The sequence below is a fragment of the Miniopterus schreibersii genome (assembly GCF_964146895.1).
Source record: "Miniopterus schreibersii genome assembly, chromosome: 13".
NCBI classification, from domain to species: Eukaryota; Metazoa; Chordata; class Mammalia; order Chiroptera; family Miniopteridae; genus Miniopterus; species Miniopterus schreibersii.
This window is the reverse complement of record NC_138113.1, coordinates 50,099,543-50,125,516: the sequence shown is the minus strand read 5'-3', so window position 1 is coordinate 50,125,516 and position 25,974 is coordinate 50,099,543. Positions and strand designations below refer to the sequence as shown.

The 25,974-nt window shown below is 48.7% G+C and overlaps 1 protein-coding gene across 1 annotated transcript; it reads left to right on the top strand.

Moving 5' to 3' along the window:
- Positions 1-626: 626 nt before the first annotated feature.
- Positions 627-16,966, top strand: CD8B (CD8 subunit beta). The gene is made up of 6 exons (XM_081156603.1): positions 627-708; positions 3,946-4,305; positions 8,126-8,215; positions 12,796-12,885; positions 14,272-14,308; positions 16,307-16,966. Exons 1-6 carry the CDS (start codon positions 666-668, stop codon positions 16,317-16,319), a joined length of 633 nt encoding a protein of 210 aa, XP_081012729.1. The 5' UTR covers positions 627-665; the 3' UTR covers positions 16,320-16,966.
- Positions 16,967-25,974: the final 9,008 nt, after the last annotated feature.

Sequence of the window (25,974 nt, the reverse complement as noted above, 5' to 3'; positions counted from 1 at the left end):
TCTTCTCAGCTCATCCAGGCTCTGAAAGGCTAGGTCTGGTTTTGAACCCCCAGAGTCCACCCCAGGCAGGTTTGGGGCCCCCTCCCTGGGACCCCAGCTTACCGTCCTCAAGCATCATACCAAGTGTCACAGTTAGTTAACTTCCCTTTGTCCCTCACAAGTGCGTGCCCTTGAGGTCAGGGCCTGGGTCTTGGTCACTCCAGTCCCCGCTGAGCCGGGGGCACCCAGGAGGCTTGCAAAAACTACTCAAAAAGAAAAGCAAAAGTGGCCCGAGTTAGGGTCCAGCTCCACCACTCACTCCTGTGGGCCTGAACAACCTGACCTCTTTGAGCCTCAGTTTCCTTAACGGTCACATGGAGTCATGACCCTGTCTGCCCACCTCCCAGGGCAGGAGGTGATCACACGCGCGAGTGCTTGGCACCGGACAGCGGGGTCACCTCCTTACCTGGAAGCAGGGGGCCCCAGTGTGCTTTTTGGAAAAGGGTGGAAGACTTCTGAAATGCGGAGAGAATGAGGGTGGAGGCCCCGCCACCCTCACCCCAGACTCTCACCAGGGCCCGCCCCTCCCGGTACCTCCCGCCCTCCCCCGCCCCGCCCCGCCCGCGCCCACCCCCAGCCCCACAGTCTCCGCCGAGCCCGCGGGGACCGGGCGTCTGGGCGCCAAGATGTGGCTTTGGCTCTGGCTGCTCCTCGCCGCGCAGCGGGAAGGTAAGGGGGGGACGCTGGGGCGCGGGGCCTCGGCGGGTGGTCTGCGCCGCACCCAGCCCGAGCCTCGTCCTGGGAGTTAGGAAAGGCCCCCCGCAGGGCGCAGCGTCCAGAGTCCCGAGTCGGGGCTGCGGGTCCCCGGAGGCGGCGCGCAAGCACCTTCCCTGAGTGTGAAAGGAAAGTCCTCCAGGGGTCTGGGGAGCCCCTAGGCTGAGGGCACCTCTGCCCAAAAGCCTGGGACTAGGAGAAGGGGAGACAGGAGGAGAGGAGGGGAGGGAGGGAAGGAGGAGAGCTGGGGTAAGGAAGGAGATAGGAAGGAGGAAAAGAGGGAGGAGGTCCAGGGAGGAAGGGAAAATGCTCCCACTCAGGGCCAAGGCAGGGATGCGCTCCCAGGAGGGTGCCAGAGGCCCAGACCTGGTTTGGGTGTCCTACACTCGGCCCAGGGTTCTGCAGACACATTTTTATCACTTCCGGGCAATACAGTCTGTATTGTAATACAGTCTGCCAAATACCAGGCCCTTGCCAGTTTTCAGGCAAGTATGACCTGGCATTCCCTCGGGGTCCCCTGCTTCCCCAGCATTCACTGGGGGTGGGGGTGCAGTGTGACTCCAGCCACAGGCAGCGTTGGAGCTGGTATTCGGGAAGTGGAACCAGCGGGGAGTCTCCGCTGTCCCTCTGGCTAAGCCCAGTCAGACCACCTTTTAGAAGAAACTCTTCCGCCTCCCAGACTGTCCACTAACCTGTGGTCAATTTGCTCTCTTGCCCAAAAGCCCAAAGCTGGACACCCCGCCAGGGGTCACAAGGCCTGCCAGCCTGGGCTCTGACCCAGTGAGCTCAGCAGCATCTGAAGTAGAAGCTCATCCAGGCCATTCAAAGCTACTCAAGTTATTGCTGATCACTTAGAAACAGCAGGTCCCTCTGAGAACAGAGTCACTGGGGTTTCTGAGAGGCTGAACCACACCTGTGGCAAGGCCTGGCTAGGTGTTGGGCACATAGGTGGGGTTCGGCCATGGCTGGCTGTTCAGTCCCCTGGGGACTGAACCAGAGAAGTGGTCACCAGAGAAAGACCAGGGTGTGTCGCAGCCAGGAAGTCTTCATGACAGGATGCAGGAGGGGGAAGGGACACAAACAGCCTGGTGTCCCTTCGTACCTCTTCACCCTTGAATCACTTATGGACTTTTTTGGAAGGTCTTCGAGAGTCTACGTATTTGTGGCCCCACTATGTGCACATGACCAGGATCCTGGAACCACGGGTCTTCTTGATTCAGCGAGTGCCTCAGAGCTCAGGTTCTGGGGTTGCAGACCTGGGTTTGAATCTGAATCCACCACATACAGGCTGTGTGACCTTGAGCATGTCTTTAACCTTCCTGAGCCTCCATTTCCTCATGTATAAAATGGGTGTGAAACAGGATTTGGTGAGAATTCAATGAAATCGTTCCTGCACTATGTTTGGCATGGTTTAGTAAATATTGGCATTTTCGATTCTTGTTATCTCCCCCAAGGGGTCAGCAACCCAAAACTAAAGAACCTCTACTCTGCCGAAAAGGCAGTACGGTGGTATTTGGGGAGAAAAGCAAAGGCCCAGCAGCCATTTGGGCCCCAGGTACTGTTTCATTCTCGATACAAGCGGGAGCTCAGAGCGGCCTGTGAGTGGAGTTAGAAAGTTTAAGCGCATTTCATCAGTATTAGCAAAGGCCGCTATGGGGCCGTGGAGCCTGAGAACAAGTGTAGGTAGGATTGTGAATATGGGCCACTACCTCCTAAGCCAGCTCCTCCTGGGTACACACACACACACACACACACACCAGTCTCTGGCCTCTTCTGCCCACCCAGGTCTGTGCCTCACCGCTCCTGGGCCTCTGCCCTGGCCGGCCCGCTCCCCTCCGCCCGACAGCTAAAATGAAAGGCTCGCTAAATCAGTATCAGTTCGTTGGACTTTGCTGCAAAAAAACCATTTTAACGCTTTTCCTTAAGATTTCATTTGCTGCTAGTAACATCCCCTGGACACATGCACAATGACTTACCCATGTGCAGTCCCTTACAGTTTACTTTCTGGGACATTCTAACCCTCAGAGGCAGTCAAGTCAACAGCCTTAAGCTGCTCGCTTTTTAAAGAGAAGAGATGGGCTCCATGACTTGCCTGAGGTTCCACAACTGGTGCGGGGCAGAGGCTGGGTTCAAGGCCAGGTCTGTGAGTTCTGCTCATTTTCTGTGAACTATCCCCCCTACTTACAGTGCTTCCTGTCCGAGACTAAAATGAACTCCCAGCCCTGCTTCTGGGTGTCTGTCCTTCCACTCAGGAAGGGGATCCAGTGGCTTATCAATTCTGGGATAGGGAGTGATGGTCATTAATTGTGCCTACCAGGAGACGGTGAGTTCCTCTTGCTGGTTGTCATCCATGACTAGAAACTGTGGCTGGCCCTCTTTTAGGTTGGCCAGCCCAGTCCTGTGTGGCCTATGATTCTGAGCTCCTCTCCCAGCTTGCCTGGGTCTCCTTCAGCTGCTTGGAGTCTGCTGAAGGTCTATACATTGGATTGCAACAGGGCAAGGTGAAAGGCTTTGACCTCAAAGTTTGAGTCTTTGAGGGATATTTTGTTTGTTTAAATCCTCACCAAAGGATATGTTTAGAGAGAGGAAGGGAGAGCGAGTGCGAGAGAGAAACACCAATGTGAGAGAAACATCGATCGGTTGCCTCCCATACGCACCCCGACAGTGGACCGAACCCACAGAGTAGGTATGTACCATGACTGGGAATCAAACCCACAACCTTTTGGTGCAAGGGATGATGCTCTGACCACCTGAGCCACCCAGCCAGGGCGAATCTTTGAGTTTGAATCCCAGGTCACTAACTAGCTCTAAGTGGGATTTTGAACAAGTAACTTCATGCCTCGGTTTCCTCATCTGTGTAATGGGAATAAAAATCCCGAAGTAAGTTTGAGTCTTGATTGAAATAGTTATGCAAAGAGCCAGGCTTATAAGTGCACAGTCAACAAATGGCAGCTCTCTCCTTTGTAAAGCTGGACAGAGTGAACACCGGCCCTACTGATGGTCTCCTGGGAGGTGTGGTGCTTGAGCTCTTGAGTCCAGGAACCACCTGCATTTGCAACAGCCTCCGGACCCTGCAACTGGGCAGGTTCTCCATGGCTTTTCCTTTGGTATTTGATTTGGGGTGGCTCTGAGGCTCCACCACTGTGGCCAGGAAAATGTGCTGATGGTCGCTGCTCCTTCTGCTTCTCGTAGCTCTCCAGGGCATCTCTGCATTCCACCCGACCTCTGAGGACCGAACGGTTCAGACCAACACAAACGTGCTGCTATCCTGTGAAGCCAGAACCATCACCGCTAACATGCCCATCTACTGGCTGAGATGGCGCCGGGACCTAAGTACGGACAGTCACTATGAGTTCCTGGCCTGCTGGGATCCTGCAAAACTTACGACTGTGTATGGTAAGAATATGGAGCAGAAGCTAAATGTGAGTCAGCGGGCAACCCAGTCCGCTGTCACTCTCAGAAGAGTGAAGCCTGCGGACAGTGGTGTCTACCTCTGCATGACCGTCGGGACCCCTGAGCTGTCCTTCTGGAAGAGAATTCAGCTGAATGTGGGTAAGACCCTGGCTCAGTGTTATCAATAGCATTGAGCACCTACTGTGTGCCAGGCACATGCCAGGCACAGGGGCTGCTTCCACCTGCAGCAAGCCCAACTCTACAGGAGTAATGATGGCCCTGAGCAATAGCACTATGGCTAATAGTCACAGAAAATATATTCCTAGACTTACCCAGGGCCTAGCCCATGCATATGTTTTTCGTAGTTATCTCACTGAATGCTGCCAACCATCCTGGGAGGCAGGTACTATAGTGATTCCCATTGAAAATGGGATGCTTAGAGCCCAGCCAGGCATGGTTCAGTGGCTGAGCATCGACCTAGGATCCAGGAGATCATGGTTTGATTCCCGGTCAGGGCACATGCCCAGGTTTCGGGCTCGATCCCCAGAAGGGGACGTGCAGGAGGCAGCCGATCAATGACTCTCTCTCATCATTAATGTTTCTATCTCTCTCTCTTCCTCTCCCTTCCTCTCTCTGAAATCAATAAAGATATATAAAGAAGAAAGAAAGAAAGAAAGAAAGAAAGAAAGAAAGAAAGAAAGAAAGAAAGAAAGAAAGAAAGAGAAAGCTTAGAAGCATTGTTGCTTTTTATAGGGACAGAACAGCACTGTCCTTCAGTCACATCAGGCCCACCTGAGGCTGTGGCTGGACAGGTGCCCCTCATATTCTGCATGTGAGCCTGTGGCTCGAACCCACACCCAGAGTTGCAGGGAATGAGGAAACTGGACCCGAAGCCCAGCTGCAAATTCTGCTGCAAATTTACTGTGTGCCTTTGGGCGGGTCACTCCTCTCCCCTCACTGAGCCTCAATTTTCTCATCTGTATCATGGGATTGCTGATGGACTCCACGACCCACTCTACCTTAGAAGCTACCATTCCACATCCAGTAGAAATATATTGTGAGCCACAGATGTAATTTAAAATTTTCTGATAGCCACATTTAAAAAAGTAAAAAGAAACACATGAAAGTTATTTAAATGATATATTTTATTTAACCCAGTTTATCAACAATCATTTCAAAATGTAATCCAGGTAAAATTATTACTGAAATATTTTATATTCCCCTCTCCTACTAAGCATTCCACGTGTGTTTTACATGCAGAGCCCATCTCGGGTCAGACTGGCCATGTACATGTGGCAGGTGGCTGCCATATTGGACAGTGACGATTGGAGCCATCAAATGTGCAAAGGAATCAGGGACAGAAATTCTCAAAGGCCCACGTCTGACTTTAGCCCCTCCACAGGTTAGCCCATGGCCATGCCAAGCCCCTGAAAGCCTCCCACCGTCCTGCTTCCCACTCACCTGGGTTCTTCTCACACTGCGGGGGGGGGGGGTTGAGAGTAACAAGGGGGCCCCCAGGAGTTAGACCACTCAGCACGCACTATGCAGGGACAGCTGGGGACCGCAGCACAGTGAGGAAGACAAAAAATAGAGCAATGTCCCTGTCACATCCAACCAGCCTCTGGCCTTGAAACAGGAGGTGGGAGTGAGGGTGGTGAGACCTCTGGGCAAGCAGCTGAGTGTGCCTGGGGGTTGTTAACTGATTCCTGTATTGAAAATAAGGTTTTGGGGGGTTTGGGGTTTTGGTTTGGTTTGTTGTTTTTGTCTCTGTAAGTCCCACATCTTTCCATTCATGCAATTTCAGGGTCTGAGAAAGGTGGATGGTGAAATTGGCAAGTGGTTTTCAGAAGCTCCCCCACCTCCACCCACTCACTCTCGGTTCCGACATTTCCAAAACCCTCTGCTACCCATCTCCAAGGAATGGCAATGCCTCCCCAAAGCATGTGCTCCCAACCCTACCATCTCCCCTGGCAGGGGAGCCAGAGCCCGAGCCCACCCTCCTGCCGGAAAACAGCTCGTTTTGAAGGAGGAAGCCGGGTGGTAGAGAAAGTATTGGGGGGAGGGGTACTTTTTCAAGCCCCTTAAGCACACCTTGGGCTCAAAAGGCCTGTTCCTTTCAAAGAGGAGAGAAGGGGAAGATTGGACCTCGATGGGGCGGGTGTCAGGAGGAACCAAAGGGACCTGGTTCTGGGCAAGAAATTAAAATGGAACAAGCCTGTCCACAAACCCCCATCAGACCCAGAAGACTGTGCCCAGTCCAGGCACTGAGGTCTGCAGAGCTGGCTCCCCACAGGCTCGCCACTGGCCCGCTGCGAGCGCTCTGTGCCTCCTGGGGTATAAAGTGAGGGGAATGACCCTTCTAGGGCCTTGAACATGAGGAGATCACGGCAGGGCCCCGACTCCCCGCGTTGCAACAGCCCTCCCAGAGCGCCAGCCCCCTCGCAAGCAAGCTCCCGAGCGCTGGAGCTGATGGTTTCTCCTGTTAGACTAGTTTCCCCAGCGCTCCGATGGCCAGGGCCTTGGCCAACCTGACGCGCTTCGCTGTTTTATGAAAAGACATTTGCCCCTCACTGTGTGGCACAGCGAGAGCCCAGAAGCAGAGTCTTTTGGCTCAGATCCTGGCCCTGCTGTTCACTGTCTCCTGAACGTTGGGCAAGTGGTTTCAGCTCTCTGTGCCTGGGCTTCCTGGGGGGTAAACTGGGGACAGTGGTGCCCATCCCAGGAGCTGTCGGGTTCGATAAACTCAAGCTGCAGTGCTCGGCGCTGCCTTGGCACATGGTAGAAGCTTAGTGAGTGTTAATTCCAGTTAGTCGACGCTTCTGGAAACTTCCTGGAGCAGGCAGAGCAGAGCATGCTATCTCCTTTCCAGAGGAGGCATGGGGTGCTGAAGGTCCGAAATGTCCACCTTTTATATGGGAGAAGCCAGCCCCGAAGCGACCGATTTGTTGGCTGCCCTTCCCTGTCCCCTTGACACTAGAGTTTAAGTTCATGGGTCCCCCTGTTCCCTCTCCTCTCATTTTATAGAAAAGCATTTCAGCAAAATGTCTTTCCTCAGCCCACAAAGGCAAAGGTTGGATTCGGTGGCACCCAGTGCTCACACGAGTCCTTGGCATCTCAGTGCCTCAGCAGCTCCTTTTGCTCGTGTACTTGTCCCCCTGTTTTCTCCCAACACTTCGGCATGTGATGCTGAATTAGAATGAAAACAGAGGAGTGACCCACCCAGGAGGCAGGAGAGGGGTTTGGGGTCCCATTCCAGCACTTTCCACTGAGGGCCTGGGGCGCCAGCCCCACCCTTTAATTTCGCTGGTGTTACCTTTGAAATGAAAGGTTGAGACTAAAGATCCCTCTGGCTCTGACAGTGTATGATTTTTAAAGACACCTGAGAAGGAAAGGAAATCCCAATATATACAACCTGCGTGGTGTTGCACATGCAGGAAAAGGCCCCCCACCTCCTTTCCAGGAGCGTGCTCCCCTCGCTTGGGGATCAGCAGAGCTCGGGACTCTGGCTTCGGCTCCAGCGGAGCCATGGCTTCAGCCAGGCAGAGCCATGTCTGCCGCCCACTTTGCTGGGCACGCTGCCCCTTTAATTCTCACAACAACCCCAAGAACGAGGTGGAGACCATCTTCATTTCAGCAGATGGGGAGACTGAGGCACAGAAAGGTGATAGGACCTGCCCCAAGTTACACAGTGGTTAATCGCGGGGGAGGTTGCTGGGCCTCTCTTCTGGTCGGTGTAGCTCCAGATCCCCTCTCTCCAGGACACCGAGCTGACCCCTGTCCCTAGGCCCACAGACAGATCTGATTGTTGAGGCAGCAGGTCAGATATTTTATTGTTCTGTGACCCTCCAGCTCTGTAGCAGCCTACGGAATGGTCATAGGACCTCAGTACCTGGGGGTAAGATGTGCAGTGTTAAGTTTTGTCCCCCAGTCCACCTGCTGTTCACCTGGCTAAGGTCCATGCCCTGTTTGCTTTCTGTAGTTGATGTCTTGCCCACAACTGCCCAGCCCACCACGAAGTCCACCCCTAAGAAGATAAGATGCCGGTCCCCAAGCCTGGTGACTCCGAAGGGTGAGTTCCCCTGTCCCCAGACTCTCAGAAGCGCAGCAGACATTGTCACTCACTGCCTTCTTCCCTCCCTCCCTTCCTCCCTCCCTCCTTTCCTTCCTTCCTTCCTTCCTTCCTTCCTTCCTTCCTTCCTTCCTTCCTTCCTTCCTTCCTTCCTTCCTTCCTTCCTTCCTTCCTTCCCAAGTACACACTCTCAAGCCCATTTCTCTGGCCCTGAGCTGTGAGTAGCTCACAGTCTAGTGGGGGACACACTTGCCAGTAGTCACAGGATAAAACTTAATGAAAGATTCGTCCACCCCAAACTTGCACACAGATTTTCCCAGCAGCATTTTTCATAATAGCCCAAAAGTAGAAACAACTCAGATGTCCAACTAATGAGTGGATTAACAAAAGGTGGAATATCCATACAATGGAATATTATTTGGTCATAATCAAGAATTAAGCACTAATACACGTTACAACGTGGATGAATCTTTAAAATGTTATGCAGTGGAAGTTGCTAGTTGCAAAAGACCATCTATTATATGATCTCGTTGATATGAAAAGTCCAGATGTAACATTCCATAGAGACAGAAAGTAGATTAGTGGTTGCCGGAGGCTGGGGTCCTGGGGGAGGAGGGGGGAGTGACTGCCAACAGGTACAAGATTTCTTTCCGGGGGGAGGGTGAAAATGTTTGTTAATGAGTGAACAAGTTCACCACTCTGCCCTGTAAGCACCAGACACCGCAGCTGGAGTACACACACACACACATACACCCATACACATGCACACACACACCCATACACACGCACATGCACATACACACGCACACACGTACTTTTCTTGAACCCATAAGCCCAGTGTGTTTCTGGAAAAATGCTGATCTCTGTTTCCCAAAAGTTACTGGTGGCAAACAGAAGGCGCCATCTGCTCCAACCCATAGAACAAACCACAAGCAGCCACACCAAGCGGCTCATGCTGCCGGGGCCGCTCGGCCTCAGACAAACATCAGGGGCCCAGGGGGGGCCTGGGAGGGGCAGCTAACAGGAGCCAGGGGATGGGAGTGGGGCACCGCCCGTTAGTCATAGTCAGTGAACATGCACAAAGGCAACATCTTAGGGAACGCAAAGGTGGAGACAGAGTGGCCTCGTTTTATAAAGTTTATGCCCCACAACGTCGCCTAAAGGATTTCAGGCAGGGTACAACAAAAAAGGACACAGGGAACACGTAACAGGGCCATAAATATGAAGTTTGTGCTGTGGCTCTGCAGGAGCCAGCTCACCCAGCTAAAACCAAGGGAAGGCAGCCCTGGCTGGGTGGCTCAGGTGGCTGGAGCGTCATCCCCTACACCAAAAGGTTTCCCGTTCGATTCCCGTTCAGGGCACACACCTAGGTTGTGAGTTCGATCCCTGGTTGGGGTGCATATGGGAGGCAATCAATTGATGTTTCTCTCTTGCACCAATGTTTCTCTCTCTCTCTCCCTTCCTCTCTCTAAAATACATATCCTGGGGTGAGTATTAAAAAAATACACAAAGGGGAGACTCCAAGCAACATGGCACCACCAATATCCACCCCACCCCCCACTACCACAGTGACATAGAGACACAACCCCGGGCATCAGAGCCTTCAGCTGGCCTTAAATTCTAGAAGAAATCTGCTTTGTTCATCTTTGAGTCAGGACTGCTGAATGATAGTGAAGTCGGTAGTACTTTTATAAATGATGGAAGAAAGGTCTTCAGATTTCTTGCGTCATTTCTAATATTAATCCTCTGTAAAACCCTGGGGACAAAATGCAAATCCAACATTAGCAGGTTCTTTAGAATAAACAAGTGGCCAGGTGGAGTGCAGAGGGGGTGGTAGGTGGTGGTTGCATTTGGGGAGGGAGCCATGGAGCTGTGTAACCTAGAGGTAAGTCAGCCAGGCCTTCGTTGGAATCCCTGTCTATCACTGCCTATACTGTGTGATCTTAGGCAAGTGATTCAGCCTGTCTGAAACTCAGTTTCCTCATCTGTGAAATGGGACCTGTAGCTGCATTGTGGCCTCCCGTTCGGTTGTGACCACCCTTCAGGAAGCCTCTCCTAACCCACCGCCCTTAGGAAGAGGCAGCCTTCCTGCTCGGCACGACCCTGCAGTCTTCACCCACTTCTATTACTTTTTTAAAAGTTACCACTTTATCGAGGTATAATTTGCGTGTGATAAAATCCACCCATTTAAAGCGTGTAACTCAATGATGTTTAATAAATTTACCAAGTTATGCAACCATCACCACAATCTAGCTTTAGAACTTTTCCATCACCCCTGAAGATCCTTTGTACTTGTTTACAGCTGGTTTCTGTTCCCACCCCAGCCCCTGGCAACCATGAAGCTACTTGAGACTTTCTGTCTCTATAGATTTTCTGTCTCTATAGATGTGCCTCTTCTGGCCATTTCATATAAATGGAATCATACAATGTGTGGTCTTTCATGCCTGACTACTTTCACTCAGCACCATGTTTGTGAGGTTCATCCGGGTGGGGAGAACACGGAGGAGGCAAGAGGGAGGCGGGTAGAAACCCTTGCATCTCAGAGGTGGAAAGGCTTTCAAAGACCCTACCTAACCGTCCACCCCCCACATTGCAGGAATCTCCCCTCCACATCGCACCATCAGCCTCGGTGGTGGCAGCTGCCTCCCATGGCGGGGCCCACTCCATTCCCTCACTGTCTCCATGCCCTGAAGCTGTTGTGGTGGGACCAGCAGGGCTTTAGAACTTGGAGGACTCGGAAGGACCCGGGTTCATACCCTGGCCTTGCATTTTAGTAGCTAGGTGACCTTGGGTGTGTAATTTAACCTGTCTGAATCCTGGTCTTTCTGAACTGTAAAATGAGAAATAAAAATGATAGTAATATGCTCCTTCCTCACAAGATGGAATTCTGCAGTTAGTATTGTACTTGGCACAGAATAGGTATTCAGTAAAAATCCTCTCCTTTCCCTGAAATTCAAACCTCTTTCTAATTTTTCCAACTGCAATTCCTTGCCCCTTTCGCCCATGAGTCCTGGTTCTGCCCCTCTGCTACTCACAGGGACCAACCATAGGTCCACGAAGGGTGTCAGAGAAGGTTTGGGGTGTTGATAATATGCACGCTACTGTTTAAGTAGCACAAAATGGGCAAAGGAACAAATAGGCAACTCATAGGAGAAAAAGAAGTGCCCAATATATGAAAATTGTTGAAGCTGACAAGTAATCAGGGCATTGAAGTAAAATGTTTTTCACCCACTGGACTGACAAAAACTAAAACCTTTGGCCCTACCTGGTTTGGCTCAGTGGTTAGAGCGTTGGCCCCGGGGACTGAAGGGTCTCAGGTTTGATTGGGGTCGAGTGCACGTACCTCGGTTACAGGCTGGATCCCCAGCCCCAGTTGGGGCAAATGAGGGAGGCAACCAACTGATGTGTGTCTCTCACATCGATGCTTCTCTCTCTCCCCCCTGCCCCTCTCTCCCCTTCCCTTCCACTCTCTCGGAAAAAGCAATGGGAAAAATATTCTCTGGTGAGGATTAAGAAGCTAAAACCTTTGATAATATCAAGTGTTGACAAAGTGCACAGTGGTGATTGGGAATGGAAAGCAGTGTAGCCTGTCTGGGAGGCATTTGAAAGTCTCTATTACAAGTGAAAATGGACATACTCTATGGTTTATTAGGTCCTGTTTGCAGTATCTGCATCAGCCAGGCTCCTGCTTAAGACAAAACATACCAGAAAGTTCTCTGCAGTTATTTACAAAACACAGGAAACAAACAAAATGCCCACTGATGGCAAAAAAAATTCACCTACATCCATACTTCAACTGTTACTCTGCTAGAAGAAAAAAAAATGTGCTGACATGGTTAAGTAAAGGGAAAAAAATCATTGTAGAACAATGTGTACAATATAATCCACTGTATTTTTAAAAGACCGTGTGTGTCTATGTAAATTATGTATGTGAAAATGCCAAAAGAAAGGTACCAAACCAACAATGGCATTTCTTGATGTGAAAGAGCAAGAATGTCAAGGGGCCCTCGTATACTTGATTTTTTTTACAGGGAAAACATATTCAGCTTTTTCTTAAGAAATTAAAAGTTTTAAAAATAGTCAAAATCCCATTATCAGTCATTAAAATTATCTATTTCCTTTAAACATAAATAAGTCCTGAGTTTAATTATTTTTAAATTTGGATGTGGGACATGAGATTTTACATATAAAATTATCTCAGTGTGTTTAAAGTGCCTATTAAAAAAGACTAGAAGAAAATATGCAAACTGGTATTCTCTGAGAGGTGGGTTTTTATTTTATTTTGTTTTATTTTGAAATATGTTTTTATTGATTTTAGAGCCAGTAGAAGGGAGAGGGAGAGATAGAAACATTGATGAGAGAGAAACATCCATCAGCTGCCTCTTGCATGGTCCCCACTGGGGATCAAGCCAAAACCTGGGCACATGCCCTGACCGGAATCGAACCTGTGACCTCTGAGTGCATGGGATGATGCTCAGTCCACTGAGCCATACTGGCCAGGCTGGTAGGTGGGCTTTTAGTTGATATTTCCCTCACTGCACTTATCTGTGTGTCTCAACTGTTCAATATGTGTCTTCCAGGCCCGCCTTGTGGCCCCCTTATCCTTGGCCTGCTGCTGACCGGCACCCTGATTCTGCTGGTGTCCTTGGGTGTAGCCATTCACATATGCTGTAAGTTGTCCCCTCTTGGGCCATCATGGCAACCCCTTTTTGTTATTGGGGGTGTACCTGAGGGTCCTTCCTTCTCTAGGGGAGCAAGCCAGATGGGAGCCTGATGGAAGTTTTCTCCCTGAGAACCCAAGGTAGTTCCAGAGGTGATTCTGGGCCTGACCACGCCGCAGGGGTCAGAGACCACCCTGTCTCTGGAATCAGACAAGCTTGGGTTTGGATCCAACCCTGCTACTCCCTGACTCAGGGGCCTTGAGTGCGTGCCCTGGCCTGTCTGAGCCTCCAGGGGCAATCAGGAGCAGTATCACCTCCCTCCCAGGGTTGCTGTTTGTGAAGTCCTGCCCAGAGTGCCCAGCTGGGGTATGTGCTTAGTAAGCGGGACTGGAAGCAGTGCACAGAAGACATTGAAATGGGGTTTGGGTTATGTTTCCAGAAGCTAGAAATCCTCCCACTCTGTGAGGCTATAGTGAAACTGAGAGATGGCTGTGGCCCTCGGCCACTCCAGAGATATAATCATCTCCTAGGTTTTTCCCCCACCCTCACCCCCCATAGCTGCAGGGGAGGCCCACACAGCTGCCGGAGAGCCCAGAGCCACAGGCTCACCTTGAGCAAGTCACCCTTTTGGGCTTCTATAAAACGGGAGAGGGTGGCCTGCAGGGGTATGGACTAGAACAGTGGCTCTTTTATAGGTCACAAACTCCTTTGAACATGTGATGACAATTATGGGCCCTCTCCCCAGAGAATGTGCACCCAGTTGCCACCCACAAAGGGATCCATTTACCCTATTCTAAGAACTGTTAGAGTTCAGTGGTTTGCAAACTTTTTGGATCAAGGACCTCATTAGTAAAAAATTTAAAAATAATAAACACTAACTTCAATGAACTGTATTTATTTAATATATTACAAATGTTATTAAATGTGCTTCAGAAATAAAAAGTAATAAAGGGTGAAGTAAACTCATAAACAGCCATGTTCATATTCCCTCCTTCACCCCAGTGGGAAGCCTTGCCCGTCTCCCAAGTGCACATGCCTGTCTGTACAACCTCTCACCTCTGACCTGCTGCGAAGGGCACAGGGGCACGTTTCAGGACAGACAGACTGGCGTAGATGAGCTGAGCTTGAGTTCTGGTTTTCCTGCTTACTGCTTGACTTTGGGCAAGTGACTCAGTAACACGCTTGCTCCGTGCCTCAGTTTCCTCATATACAAATGGAGATAATAGTTTGCTGTGAGCATTCAGAGGGTTAAAGCACAGGAAGCTGAAGCAGAGCCTGGCACCTGGGAAGTGGCCTGAGGTGTTAGCTGTCCCCCGTCATGCTCCTGGCTCTCCGGAGCTTGGTGTCAGGAGCCCACAGTCCGCACTCACTGATGCTTGTGATTTCTCCTTTCAGGCCTGCGGCGGAGAGCCCGGCTTCGCTTCATGAAGCAGTAAGTGCTGGGGCCTTGGAATTGTGCCCGTGACATGGCCCTGGGTGTGGTCCTGGCTTCCTCCGCCCCAGCTGCTGCTCACGGTCCCCAGCTGCAGGGGGCCAAAGCCAGGTGCCACCTTTGAAAACATCACAGGCTGTGTAAATCCATGGGGTGACAGAGCGCAGGACGGGAGATAACCTAAACAAACAGAAGTCCTGATGGTGGTGACAAGCAGCCCTCGCACGTGTGGAACACACATGGAACACGGCAGGAGGCCCCAAACTCTTTCCCGTCCATTACTTTATTCGGCTTGGTCCTGCATGACACAGGAGGGTTATTTTTACAGACCAGTTGAAAGACTTGCTCAGAGCATTTGGGATAGGAAAGAGCAGAATTGGGTTGAAAGTGAGAGCAAGTGGGTTCCCTCCAGGCCAGTGTCTTCCCCGCTGGCGTGGGGTGTTGTGCTGCCTTCCTTGGTCCCAGTTCCTCCCTGGACCCCACCGGGCTCCCAGGAGTTGGCAGATCCACTAGCTGACTCCCAGAGACATCAGAGCGAACAAGACCTTGTCCGTGGGTCCCCCTGAGCTGTGTGAGCACAGGCAAAAGCCAGGAGACTGAGAGGCCAGAGGCTGTCGGTTGCTCCCAGCCTCAAGGACTTCCAGACCCTAGTTAGGCCATGGGCAGTGTTCTTGGATTGGTCTTTCTTCCTCAAAATAGAGAATGTTTCACATCTACCCATCTCAGTGACTACATAGAGTTGTCTGAAAAAAAAGAAAGCCCATGCCTCTAGATCGAAGAGGGCAGCAGGGCCTCGTGCTCAAAAGCTCCGGCTCCAGCAGGAGGCAGATCTGGGTTTGAATTCTGTCTGCCACACATCCGCCATGTGTCTGTAGGCGAGTCACTTCATCGTCTTGAGCTTCTGGTTCCTCATCTGCAAAATGGGATAACAGTACCTACCTATTGTGAGGACCTATTGGGGTAAGCACCTACAATGGGCTCTACCCCTGGTCCCATGGAGTCAAAGCACAAACTTATATCACTTAGGAAAGGCAACTCTACAAGCCCAACAACCAAGAAACAAGGTGTATTTTTAAATACTCTAAAATTATTATTTCTATATAAGCTCTCCATGTAATATATTCCACGTTATTATATATACCATCTTGGTATATAAAGATGCTTAAACATGCCTGCTGTGTTTTATGGGCAGTTTTCAATGATAATTTTGATTGTGTGCAATTTTCAATTTACATGCTGAATTTAGAAACTACCCCTTACTAAGAGACAGTAACTTGGGTGTATTTGTCTCAACCTAGGCCTCCAGAATGTTCTTTTATGGAGAACAAGTCTTCCTCGGGGAACCACCTGTGGTTCTGCCCCCACTCACCCCTCCCTTCATTTTAACTTGTTCCCAGTGATTTGACACCAGTTTGTGGGGAGCTGGCTGATGGGCCTCATGCTTTGGCAAACCCACAGGTTCTGAGAATCAGCTAAGGCAGAGAAGGAGCTGAGGGTGGTCATGGGTGAGGCCCTGAGCACCCCTCAGCCTCTGTTCATAGCTCTCATCTGTTGCCTATGGTTAGACTTACCTATGAGATGTTTAAACACCACCTGTGGTTTTGCTGTCATGATCCAGGTGTGGACATACTAGTTCGAGGGCCTCACAGACAAGCTGTTCCAAACTCAGGTTGCCATTTGGAGCAAATGTTCCAGCCTCTAACTGGCCTTAGAAAACCATGCTATCCTCAGGCCACCTTCTTCTGGCCCCTCCATGTACATTTGTGAATAGCTTATCTTAGCAGGTACTGCTGGAAGTAACACTATTCAGAGCTAGAGTCCTTTGGGCTGCTTTTTTTTTAGCTTAAAAAATATTTTTAATGACTAAAATGGGCCCTAAAAACATACTGGCCTCAGGAAGGGAGCCCTGTATCCTCATTTGCCATTTGCCTCTGTTACAGGAAATTCAATAGCGTTTGCCCGAAAATAAGTGGTTTCACAACTTGCTGTTGTTTACAGGTTTTATAAATGAGAAGAGAACATGCTTCTGGTGTCCTGCTACAAAAGTACGTTGGTCGGGAATGAGCGCGATCAGGACAAAGGAGAGAGAAGGGACACACTGAATGGAAATTTCACTGACCTGCTGGAGCTGCCTGCTTTTAACTCCTACAAGTTCTTTCTGTGGGCCTCGTGCATGGGAGCAACTTGTTAGGTGGTCGCCTGGCCTCAGAGCCCGGGGCACTTCGTGCACCGGGGGCCACACTGGAGCATTGAGTAGAAATGCTGCCCACACCGTTTCCTGCTCGCGTACTTGCCCTGGGCTGGGACCTTGGGTGTTGGCCGTCCAGCCACCATCTGCAAGTTGTTTTGCCCTGGTAGGGCCGTGACAGGGGGTCCTGAGTCATAGGACAGTGCTGGAATGGCTTTCCCTTTTCTTCCCAAGGACCAGATCCGTCTGGAGAAGGAAGCTTCCAGGAGGGCTGGCCTGGCTCTCACATCGTGCCAGTGTCTGAGGACCTCTGGGGCTGGGAGCTTTGGTTTGGGATGCAGGAGGTCGCTTCACCTCCCATTAGGAATTTCCATGGCTTTCCACTCCACCTTCTAATGGCTTGTATATTTCTTCTCTCACTTTCTGTTCTTTTTATCAAAATGCCTTGGTTGTAAAAATAAAGTCATAGTAAAAAATGTAAATGGCTCGTGTGATGTAAAAGCGTAGGAGCCCATCTGTAGGGCGAAGATGTTGATGCTCAGTTGAAAAGAAATACGAATTAAACGTGTGTGTCCTCATTGGCCCCCACAGCGTAGCATAGTCCACATTGCAGGGGCAGAGAAGGCCTGAGAGGCTGGGGAGCGCCAGGGCACCCGGAGCCAGGCAGCAGGTGCCTCAGGGCGAGGTCCTCGGCCCACTCCCAAGCTGGCTTCACTGGCACCTGTTCACTTCTGTTGAGGGTGGAACCCCCGGGACTCCTTCCACCGAAGAGAAGGCGAGAGGCATCAAGGTCTCTGTCACATGTCCATTAATGTTTTTACTCTCTCTCAGTTTCGATGGTTAGAGAAGAAAAATGCAAGGAGAAAATGCTGAACTGGAGAGGGAAGTCATGATGAAGATCTTGTGCCCTTTGAAAAAGTCCAGGGACCTCATCTTAGCTCCCCGCCCTGGGCTTTAGCAACATAAGAGCTATTGAGCCAAAAGAAGAAGAAAAAAGAATGCAACCTTAGCCTGCACTTACAGAAGCACCACGCCCAGGTCAAATGAGAAAAGAGTCCCGCCTGCTTTTCCAGCCCAGCCCTGGACTGGGAGGTAGAGTTAAGAAGGGCATTGGTTCTGTTCAGGTGCCTCTGGCAGCCACAGAATGTGACAAAGGGACAGTGTGACCATCTCCCATCGTCTGAGATGTTTGCTGCCTTCGGGGTTGGAGGCACAGCAGAACTAGGTGTGGTGGGTGGGAGTTAGAAGGGTGTAGATGCTGGAGGTAGGTGCTCCAGGGAAGCAAATGCTTTCTGCCCATCAGCTTCAAGGGCAACAGGACAGGCTGCCTCCCGAGGCTGAGGGTAGTGGGGAAAGGCCAAGGTCCCCCGGACGAGACTCTTCCAGGGTTCACTTTTAAGGTGGGCTCTCTGCTTGGAGATGTCTCATGTACATGGTAAGAGATTAAGGCCCAGTCCTGTGAACTGCCCTCCCCGAAGGCTCACACCCAGTCCACAGCGGAAGTAAGAACAGGCCTCAAGGGCCCTCCTCTCACTACAGGCTCTGCTATCAGAGTGTCTCCTTGCTGCTGTCTTTGGGATTGTGTTCAGTTCTTTGCAAGTTTGCGGAGAGGGGTGTTGAGGTTGTGGGGGTAGGGGGTGGGGATGGTGTGCTGCTTGGCCTGTTTCCTGCGCCCGCAGGCACCTGCCGAGGCAGGCTCCACTCCCTCGGCCTGCCCAGAGAGCAGGCTGGGCTACCAGCAGCAGGGGCTGTGGTGAGGAGGTCTGCACCCAGCACCTGGCTTTTGTTTTGAAGAAGAAACTGAGCTGTTACTTCTTTCTGGAGAGCCATTATGGCAAAATACATATTTAAAAAATTGTTTTTTAATCCAGCTATCTTTTGGCTATCGATTCCACTTGTAGGCATTTATCTTTTAAAAAGCACACATCTCAAAGTTACGTGCACAAAGAAATACACGTCAGATTATTTCCTGTAGCTGGCTTATTAGTCAACAGTTGGAAACAATTCAAATGTCCATCAAAAGGAGCCAGGTAGATTAATTGGGATACAGACTTATAAGAGAGTCCATGCAAGCTGTTAAGGAACCAGCCAGATCCACACATGCTGGAGTCAAATGGTGGCCACTATATCTGCATATATTCTAATAACACCTGTACCGCTTATTCTCATTTTAAATCCAATACATGCTTAAAATTTAAGCACAGATAAAAACGGGTAAAAGAAATGTACATTAGGAGTCAGGGTATGGCTACCCTGGGTGCAGGGTGATCATTACAAGGGAGCACAAGGTTTGGGAGTTGGCATGTCCTGCTCCTCCATCTGGGAGCTGGTCACAGAGTGTGTTCAGTCTGTGAAAAGCCATTGAGCTGTACACTCATGATATGTCAACGTTCAAATACAGCTATGAATATAGATATAGATTATACTTTGATAAAAAGATATTTTAAAATTCAGCACAGAACATTACAAAAATGTATAAAATCAGTATTTAAAAGATTCTTGCTCTTCCATATTATTTCTGCATGTACTTTCTTAAACAGAAAATTGCAATCTTATAAAATATAATATGTAATACATTAGATATAGAATAGAAAATTGAATCTTATAATATTAAGCAAACACAATTTTTTTCTCTAATAATGTATCAAGGTCTGTGGACATATTTGTTTGCATATGTGTAGAAGGTCTAAAAAGATAAACTCTTAGTTGTTAATGGCAGGCTCTGGGGAATTTCCATTTCTGAGCTGTTCATTTCAGGGTTGTATGAATTTTTACAACCATCATGTGTGGTTCCAATTTTGGTATACGTGCTGCCAAGGTGAACACGAAACAGCCTCTTTTAAGAGAGGCTCTGGTCATTGAAACAATAAAAAATTGGAATCAGCTTAAATCTCCATCGATGAGAAATTTGTTCATAAATTGTGATTCTTAAAAATCTGTACCATGGAGATAATTTCGATGCATGCCGAGGTAGCCAGGCAGCAGGGCTTAGCTATTAGCAGCTGTATGACCTGGGGCAAGCCAGTGACCCTGGGAGCCTCAGTTCTCGCCTCTGAAATGGGATCACCAGCAACATCTCCCTCTTGTCTCAGCCTCACCGTGGGCCTGGAATGACTACGGATAGAGCAGGACTGGTTTCCTCCCCCCCTTCCTCTCACTAACGGTGGAGAATCCGGGCAGCAGCCTGCAGCTGTGGCGCCCAGCAGGGCCCTGTTCAAAGAGAAAGGGGGCTCCTACACCACCCCTTTCCTTTCATCCTTACTCATCCCCACCCAGCAGTTTGTGTCTCTACTGTAGGAAGTGGGCAACATGTTTTCAGAAAGTGATCCCCAGCCCTGTGTGGGCTGCAGCGCTGATCTGAAGCTACCACCCAGTCAAAGGGAAAGAGAGAAAGAGCCCTGTTTTCAGACGCCTTTCCAGGTGTGGAGAATGAAAGAGATTTCCTCTGTCACTTCTTGGGAAACCTCCTCAGATGCGTCACTTTTCGGTGACCGTGAGTCACTGGTTCCTAGAGACCTCCTGGCTACATAATTCAATGCATCGCTGAAACAGAGAGAGACCGTAGTCCCCACACCACATCAGTTGGGGATTCTCAGAAACAGGCATGGCAGTGAGCACAGGAGCGCTGAAAGCTACTTCTGTGTTCCTGCCCAGGATCGCTGGCTATCCAGGACTCAGTTTGCCGCACTAAATGACTGCCTTTTACATGCGAGTACCCATTTTAGAGTTTAGTTTAGGCTTCTGAATTTGAATGGAAACAGTCTACTTTTCTTTTTATACTTTTATCTATTATTTATTTTTTAAAATATGTTTTTATTCATTTTAGAGAGAGAAGGAGGGAGAGGGAGAAAGAGAAACATCAATGTGAGAGAGAAACATCTATTGGCTGTTTGATCCCCCTACCAGGAATCAAACCCTCAACCTGGGCATGTGCCCTGACTGGGAATCGAACCAGTGACCTTTTGGTGCATGGGACGACACTCAACCACCTGAGCCACAGCTGTACGGCTCTTTCATATGTTTAACTGCAGACCACCTCCCATTGTTCCTCATTTATGAATGAACAACTCACCCTGCCCCTCTCTCTGCAGTTAGCGCTCCTACTCCTTAAGCTTCTTGCTCCAGTTCAAATATCATTATTTGGGGCACCTTCTGCGTGACCAGCCTGTTCTGTGCCTGGATTAGGCATGACCAAGACAGACACAGCCTCCAGGGCTCATGTCTTGCTCATCTCACTTAGCAAGGAAGCTTCTAGGCTTCAATTCCTTCACTAGCCATCTCCCGGGGGGACCAAGGCCTGTGGAGCTGCCTTGTCACCTGGACAGATGGTCAGCACTCCCAAGCCTTGAGGCCATAATCTAAATGAATAAGTAAAGGAAGCAGAAGGCTAGGGGGTCCTCCAGCTCCCACAAGCAGCTTCTGCTCCCGATGTCAGTGAGCTGGGAGCCCTGCCCGCCCTCGGGGCCCCTCTCAGTGCCTTGCCTGCTGGCATCCTGACCTAGCTTTTCTGGGCTCCTCCCGGCTGTGAGGACTCGAATTCCCCACACTTCTGAATGTTTACTCTGCCAAGTACAGTTGGCAAACACCTTGGAGAAAAAAGCTCAACAAATAAGATATTAATTGAGCACCTATCGTGTTCTTGGAACTAACACGTGAACACATGAAGACACTGTCCCCAATCCCATGGGCTTACATCATCTTGAGGGGCACAGATGCAAGACCAGCACTCATATGACCTTGAGAATGACCTCGGCACTTCACTTGCCCCAGTCATGGACAGACGATAAACAATAGGCAAATACCCAGATGGTGTTAACATGGGCGGAAGGCCTGAATTGCCTCCTCAAAGAGGTTGTGTTCTGCTGATAGAAGAGTTTGCAGCCTCTCACAGGAGATTTTGTGGAGGTCTCTGTGGTTGAGTGGGGGCAAAGTTAAGAGGGGAAGACTTGAAATGTTGGCGGGGAGGCGGAGGCCCACCTTCCCCAACGCACCCCTCCCAGTGCCCCTTCTGCATCCTGTGGGCCGGAAGCTGGCTGCTTGGCTAGACCTGCTGGCTGGGTAGGATCAGCCAAGCAAAAGGGAGGCCGTGACCCCTGTGCCTCCATTCTCACTTAATTCCAGGTCTCAACCAAGCTTGGGGGCCTGGGGAGCAACGAGCAACGGGAGACTTGGCCAGCACAAAAGATGGGACTGGCTGGAGGTCACAGAGCCTCTGGGTGGGCAGGGCAGGACAAGGTGGAGTGTGAGGTATCCCTTCTATCTTGTCTTCCCTACAGCCACGAGGATGCTCTGGTGTCGGGAACGGGATGAAGGGTGAATCCACAAGAGAAGCAGGCCTCTGTGGAAGTCCTTTCCTGGGCCCCCCTCAAAGCCCACCTCCCCACAGACTCAGAATGCCATCTCTGGCAACCAATCTTGTGTGTGTTGGAGGAGGTGGGTCGAAGGAGGTAAGAAGAAAGGTGTGCTTGGGCCCAGAGTCCTTGCTCTAAAGGTTTCTCACACCTTCCTCTCTCAAGACTCTGACAGCACACAGGGAGCTTATCAATGGAAGAAGGAATAATACTATTGGGGTTTTATCTATGTCATTTCAGAGCGAGTGTGCTCCTGCATGTGCCATGTGTGGTGGGGGCCGGGATGCTTGCCTTGTAAACTACTCCTGATTATTGCGACACACAGGGCCTTTCAATGGACAGCTGTCCCCTAGTTGAGCCTGGTCACACCTTGGTGACATTAACTCAAAGTCTCCCCACCCTCTTCCTTGCCCTGCTTTTAGTGTCCAAACTAAATTAAGACCCTTGAGTGTGTCTGCATGCTTAAGAGAGGAAGGCTGGCTCACGTGTTTTCAATGACCTCTACACCAAAATTTCACCTTCACAGAATGAGTTGTGACTCAGTCAAGATGATGAATATATTTTCCAGAAAAATGAAAATTTGTCATTTGCATAGAAATGTCACCGGCTGGGTGAACATGTGAAAGAGTGACCCCACTCGGTGCTGGAGAGGACATGGACAAGGGGGTTGCTGACTGTTATACTACAGCCTTTTGGAAAACAGTTTGGCAATATCTACAAATCACATCCTCTAATGCAGGTCACATGCCCCAACTCAGGGCCCCTGGGAATACGTCTCCTGGAAGGCAAAAGCATCGTTACATAAGAATAAATATACAAAGACGATTATTTCAATTTCATATTTTGGGGCAAAATTAAAACTGGAGTCAACTCCAGTTCATTGATAGGGAGTCCCAAGTACACTGTGCTCTATCCACACCTAACATATCATGCAGCCATCAAAAAAGAGTGACTTAAAACAATGATTACGTGAGACTGCAGGAATGCCGAGGGGGAAAAGCAGGGTGCCAGAAAGCACTTAAAATATGTCCTACTTTTATAAAGCAGAAAAACCTATCCATGTCTACAGCTGAGTGCATATGACGGTGTGACTAGGCAAACGCCACTGTAGGACACTCACCTGACTGCCAACATCGGGCAGGAACGTTAAAAAGCAAAAGTTCCCCTGGAAAAGGAACTAGCTTAAGTACTGAGAGATTAAAACAAAAGTGTTCCTCCTTCCGTTTTGACTAAGCTGACTGTTAAAACTCAGTTATACAATACATCAGAAAACACCTAAGAATCAATGTAATTAGGGAATATAGTCAATAATATTGTAATAACTATGCGTGGTGCCAGGTGGGTACTGGAAATATCGGGGGGAACACTTTGTAAAATATGCTATACACCTGAAACTAATACACAATAATATTAAATGTAAACTATAATTAAAAAATAAAATTAAGTCTGGCCAGCATGGCTCAGCGATTGAGCATCAACTTATGAACCAGGAGGTCACAGTTAGATTCCCGGTCAGGGCACATGCCCGGGTTGCAGGCTTGATCCCCAGGGAGGGGCCTGCAGGAGGCAGCTGATCAATGACTCTCATCATTGATGTTTCTCTCTCTCTCCCTCTCCCTCTCCCTTCCTCTCTCTGAGATCAATAAAGACATATTTTTTAATTAATTATTTTTTAAAATTTTAATCACTATATTGATTTATTCTTGCACTGCCTAATTCCCAATAGGATGCGGGGCAGCTCCCCAGGCTCTCACGCAAAGGGAGCGGTAAATAAGGAAAGGAGGGTGGGGAAGAAAAGGCTTCGCAGCTGCACCGCGCCTGTCAGCGTTCAGCCTGCACTTCCCGCTCAAGCCAGTTCCTCTGGGGCCACTAAAAACTATGTTACGGTGCCCTTAACTTATTTTACACATCTCCTCTTACTTTCTACTTTTAGTTTTTGATCACTCAAGGTAATTTATCTTCTCCTCTGTATTGGCCTCCAATTAATTTCAGCACCCAGATACACTGTGCTGCTCCAGGTGTGGGCTTGTGGTGTGAACGCCCAGGTTGTTCAGAAGTATTGTTAGAGGAGAGGGCACGATTTCCACGCATTTATACTTGTGTTTCATAGAAGTATAACTCATTATTGTAATTGCTAAACATATTACTAGTTTTTATATTTAAAATGGTGGCATTTCAAGCATTGGTACAAGGGAAGTGATTGACTTACTGGGGTGGGGCTCTATGGGTCTTTTTGTTTGGTTGGTTTGGGTGTAGGTTTTTTCTCTAAAAGTTTGAGAATAAGATCTCCTCCACTTCCCCAAAGTCCTAGTTTTCAATTTCTTATCAGGGTCCCAGAACACGGCTGACTTCTCAAAGTTCAGGATCACTGAGGCTAATCCGCAGTTTCTGCTGTGCCCCCCTGGGGCAGGGGGTTCCCCTCGGGTTTCATTACAGGTTGGCCGTGTTCTGCATTCTGGACTCCAGCTTCTCCACCGGGATCTTCTGCTTTCCCATCCCTAGGTCCTAGCAGAGGGAAACATTGCGGAGATAAAGGAATGGGACTCATCCATCTTTTTAGAATCAGAAAGGTTTTCTTGCTCAAAGGCAAGAGCCTCTCCCTCCCAGTGGAATTGCCAGCTACTAGATACACAATGCCCAATTTACAATTACTGATACCAAAGGTTAAAACAAAGAGATACAGAATAGACCCCAATTTCATGTATGGATTGCATGACACAAGTGGCATTCACATACATGGGGAAAGAATGGATTCTATAAACAAAGGGTGCTGAGACAATTGGTTAATTCTTTGGAAAAATTAAGCCTTACACCAAAAGAAATTCCGGGCGGTTTAAGTAAATGAATGTTTTAAAAATATACTGAAAGAAAGAAACCAGAAGTTCAGTAATTTAAAGAATAATAAACGCTAATAAAAATTAAATACAAATATTATAATAACTATGTATGGTGCCATCGTGGGTACTGAAAATATTAGGATGAAAACTTTGTGAAGTATGTGACTGTCTAACCACTATGCTGTACACCTGAAACTAATACAAAATAATATTGAGTGTAAACTGTATTTGAAAAAAAACTTTTTAAAAATTAAATACAAACTTGTGTCTAATTATGTAGATTTGAGCTGTTTAAACAACAAACAAAAAAAGCAACACATTTAAAAATACATTTTACCAGATTACACCAGATTATAATGTTTCGGGTAGAGGAGAGTGCCTGTAAATGAGCCCTTGAGTATGCCATTGCGGGGAGTGCAATGGGACCACCATTGTAAAGGGCAGTTTGGCAATACGTATCAAGAACCTTAAAGTTGTGTATATTTCTTTGACCCAGCAATTCCACTTCTACAAACATATCATGAAAAGGTTGTTATGATTTTGCACAAGGATCATTAATGGCAAAGACACACGTGACATTACTGTCTGAGCATACTGAACACATGCTAAAAGCCACCAGTGGAATAAATGATAATCCATCCACACAAGAGATGGGAGCCATTAAAGTAATGGCATGCAACAAAGCTTCATAACTGGAAAAATATTCACAATATATTTTTAAATTTAAAAATCAAGTTATAAAACGGTAGATGTTTTATGAACTCAGTCTTGGAGGAGAGGGAATTATGTGTGTGTAAGAAAGATGCATTCGAAAAAATAGAAAGCGTATATGCGAAAATGTTAACTTGGATTGTAAGGGGCTTGGGGGAGGTGGCAGGTTACAGGTAATTTTTATTTCACGTTTATGTATGTGCATTATTTCCATCTGTGTATTACATTTATAGGCAGCCAAAGCAATAAAGCAATTTCAATTTTGAAACAATATACAGGAGTGGGCAAAAGTGGGTTTACAGTTGTTTGTATGGAAAAAGACATGCGGGTTATGATGATTACCAAAAAAAGAAAAAACTGTGTTTCACGTACTCACAACTGTAAACCTACTTTCCCCCTGTATATGAGGCAAATGTATAATGACAAGAAAAGCCAGTGTTTACAAATATAAAGTATTATTAGAGCAACTAGGGTATGGCCCCATTTTTAAGAGAGAGAGAATCTGGAGGGTAAGAGGACAGAGGTTGCCAGTTGTATCTTTGAGGGTGGGACTATGCAAATATTTTCTTCTTTTTGCTT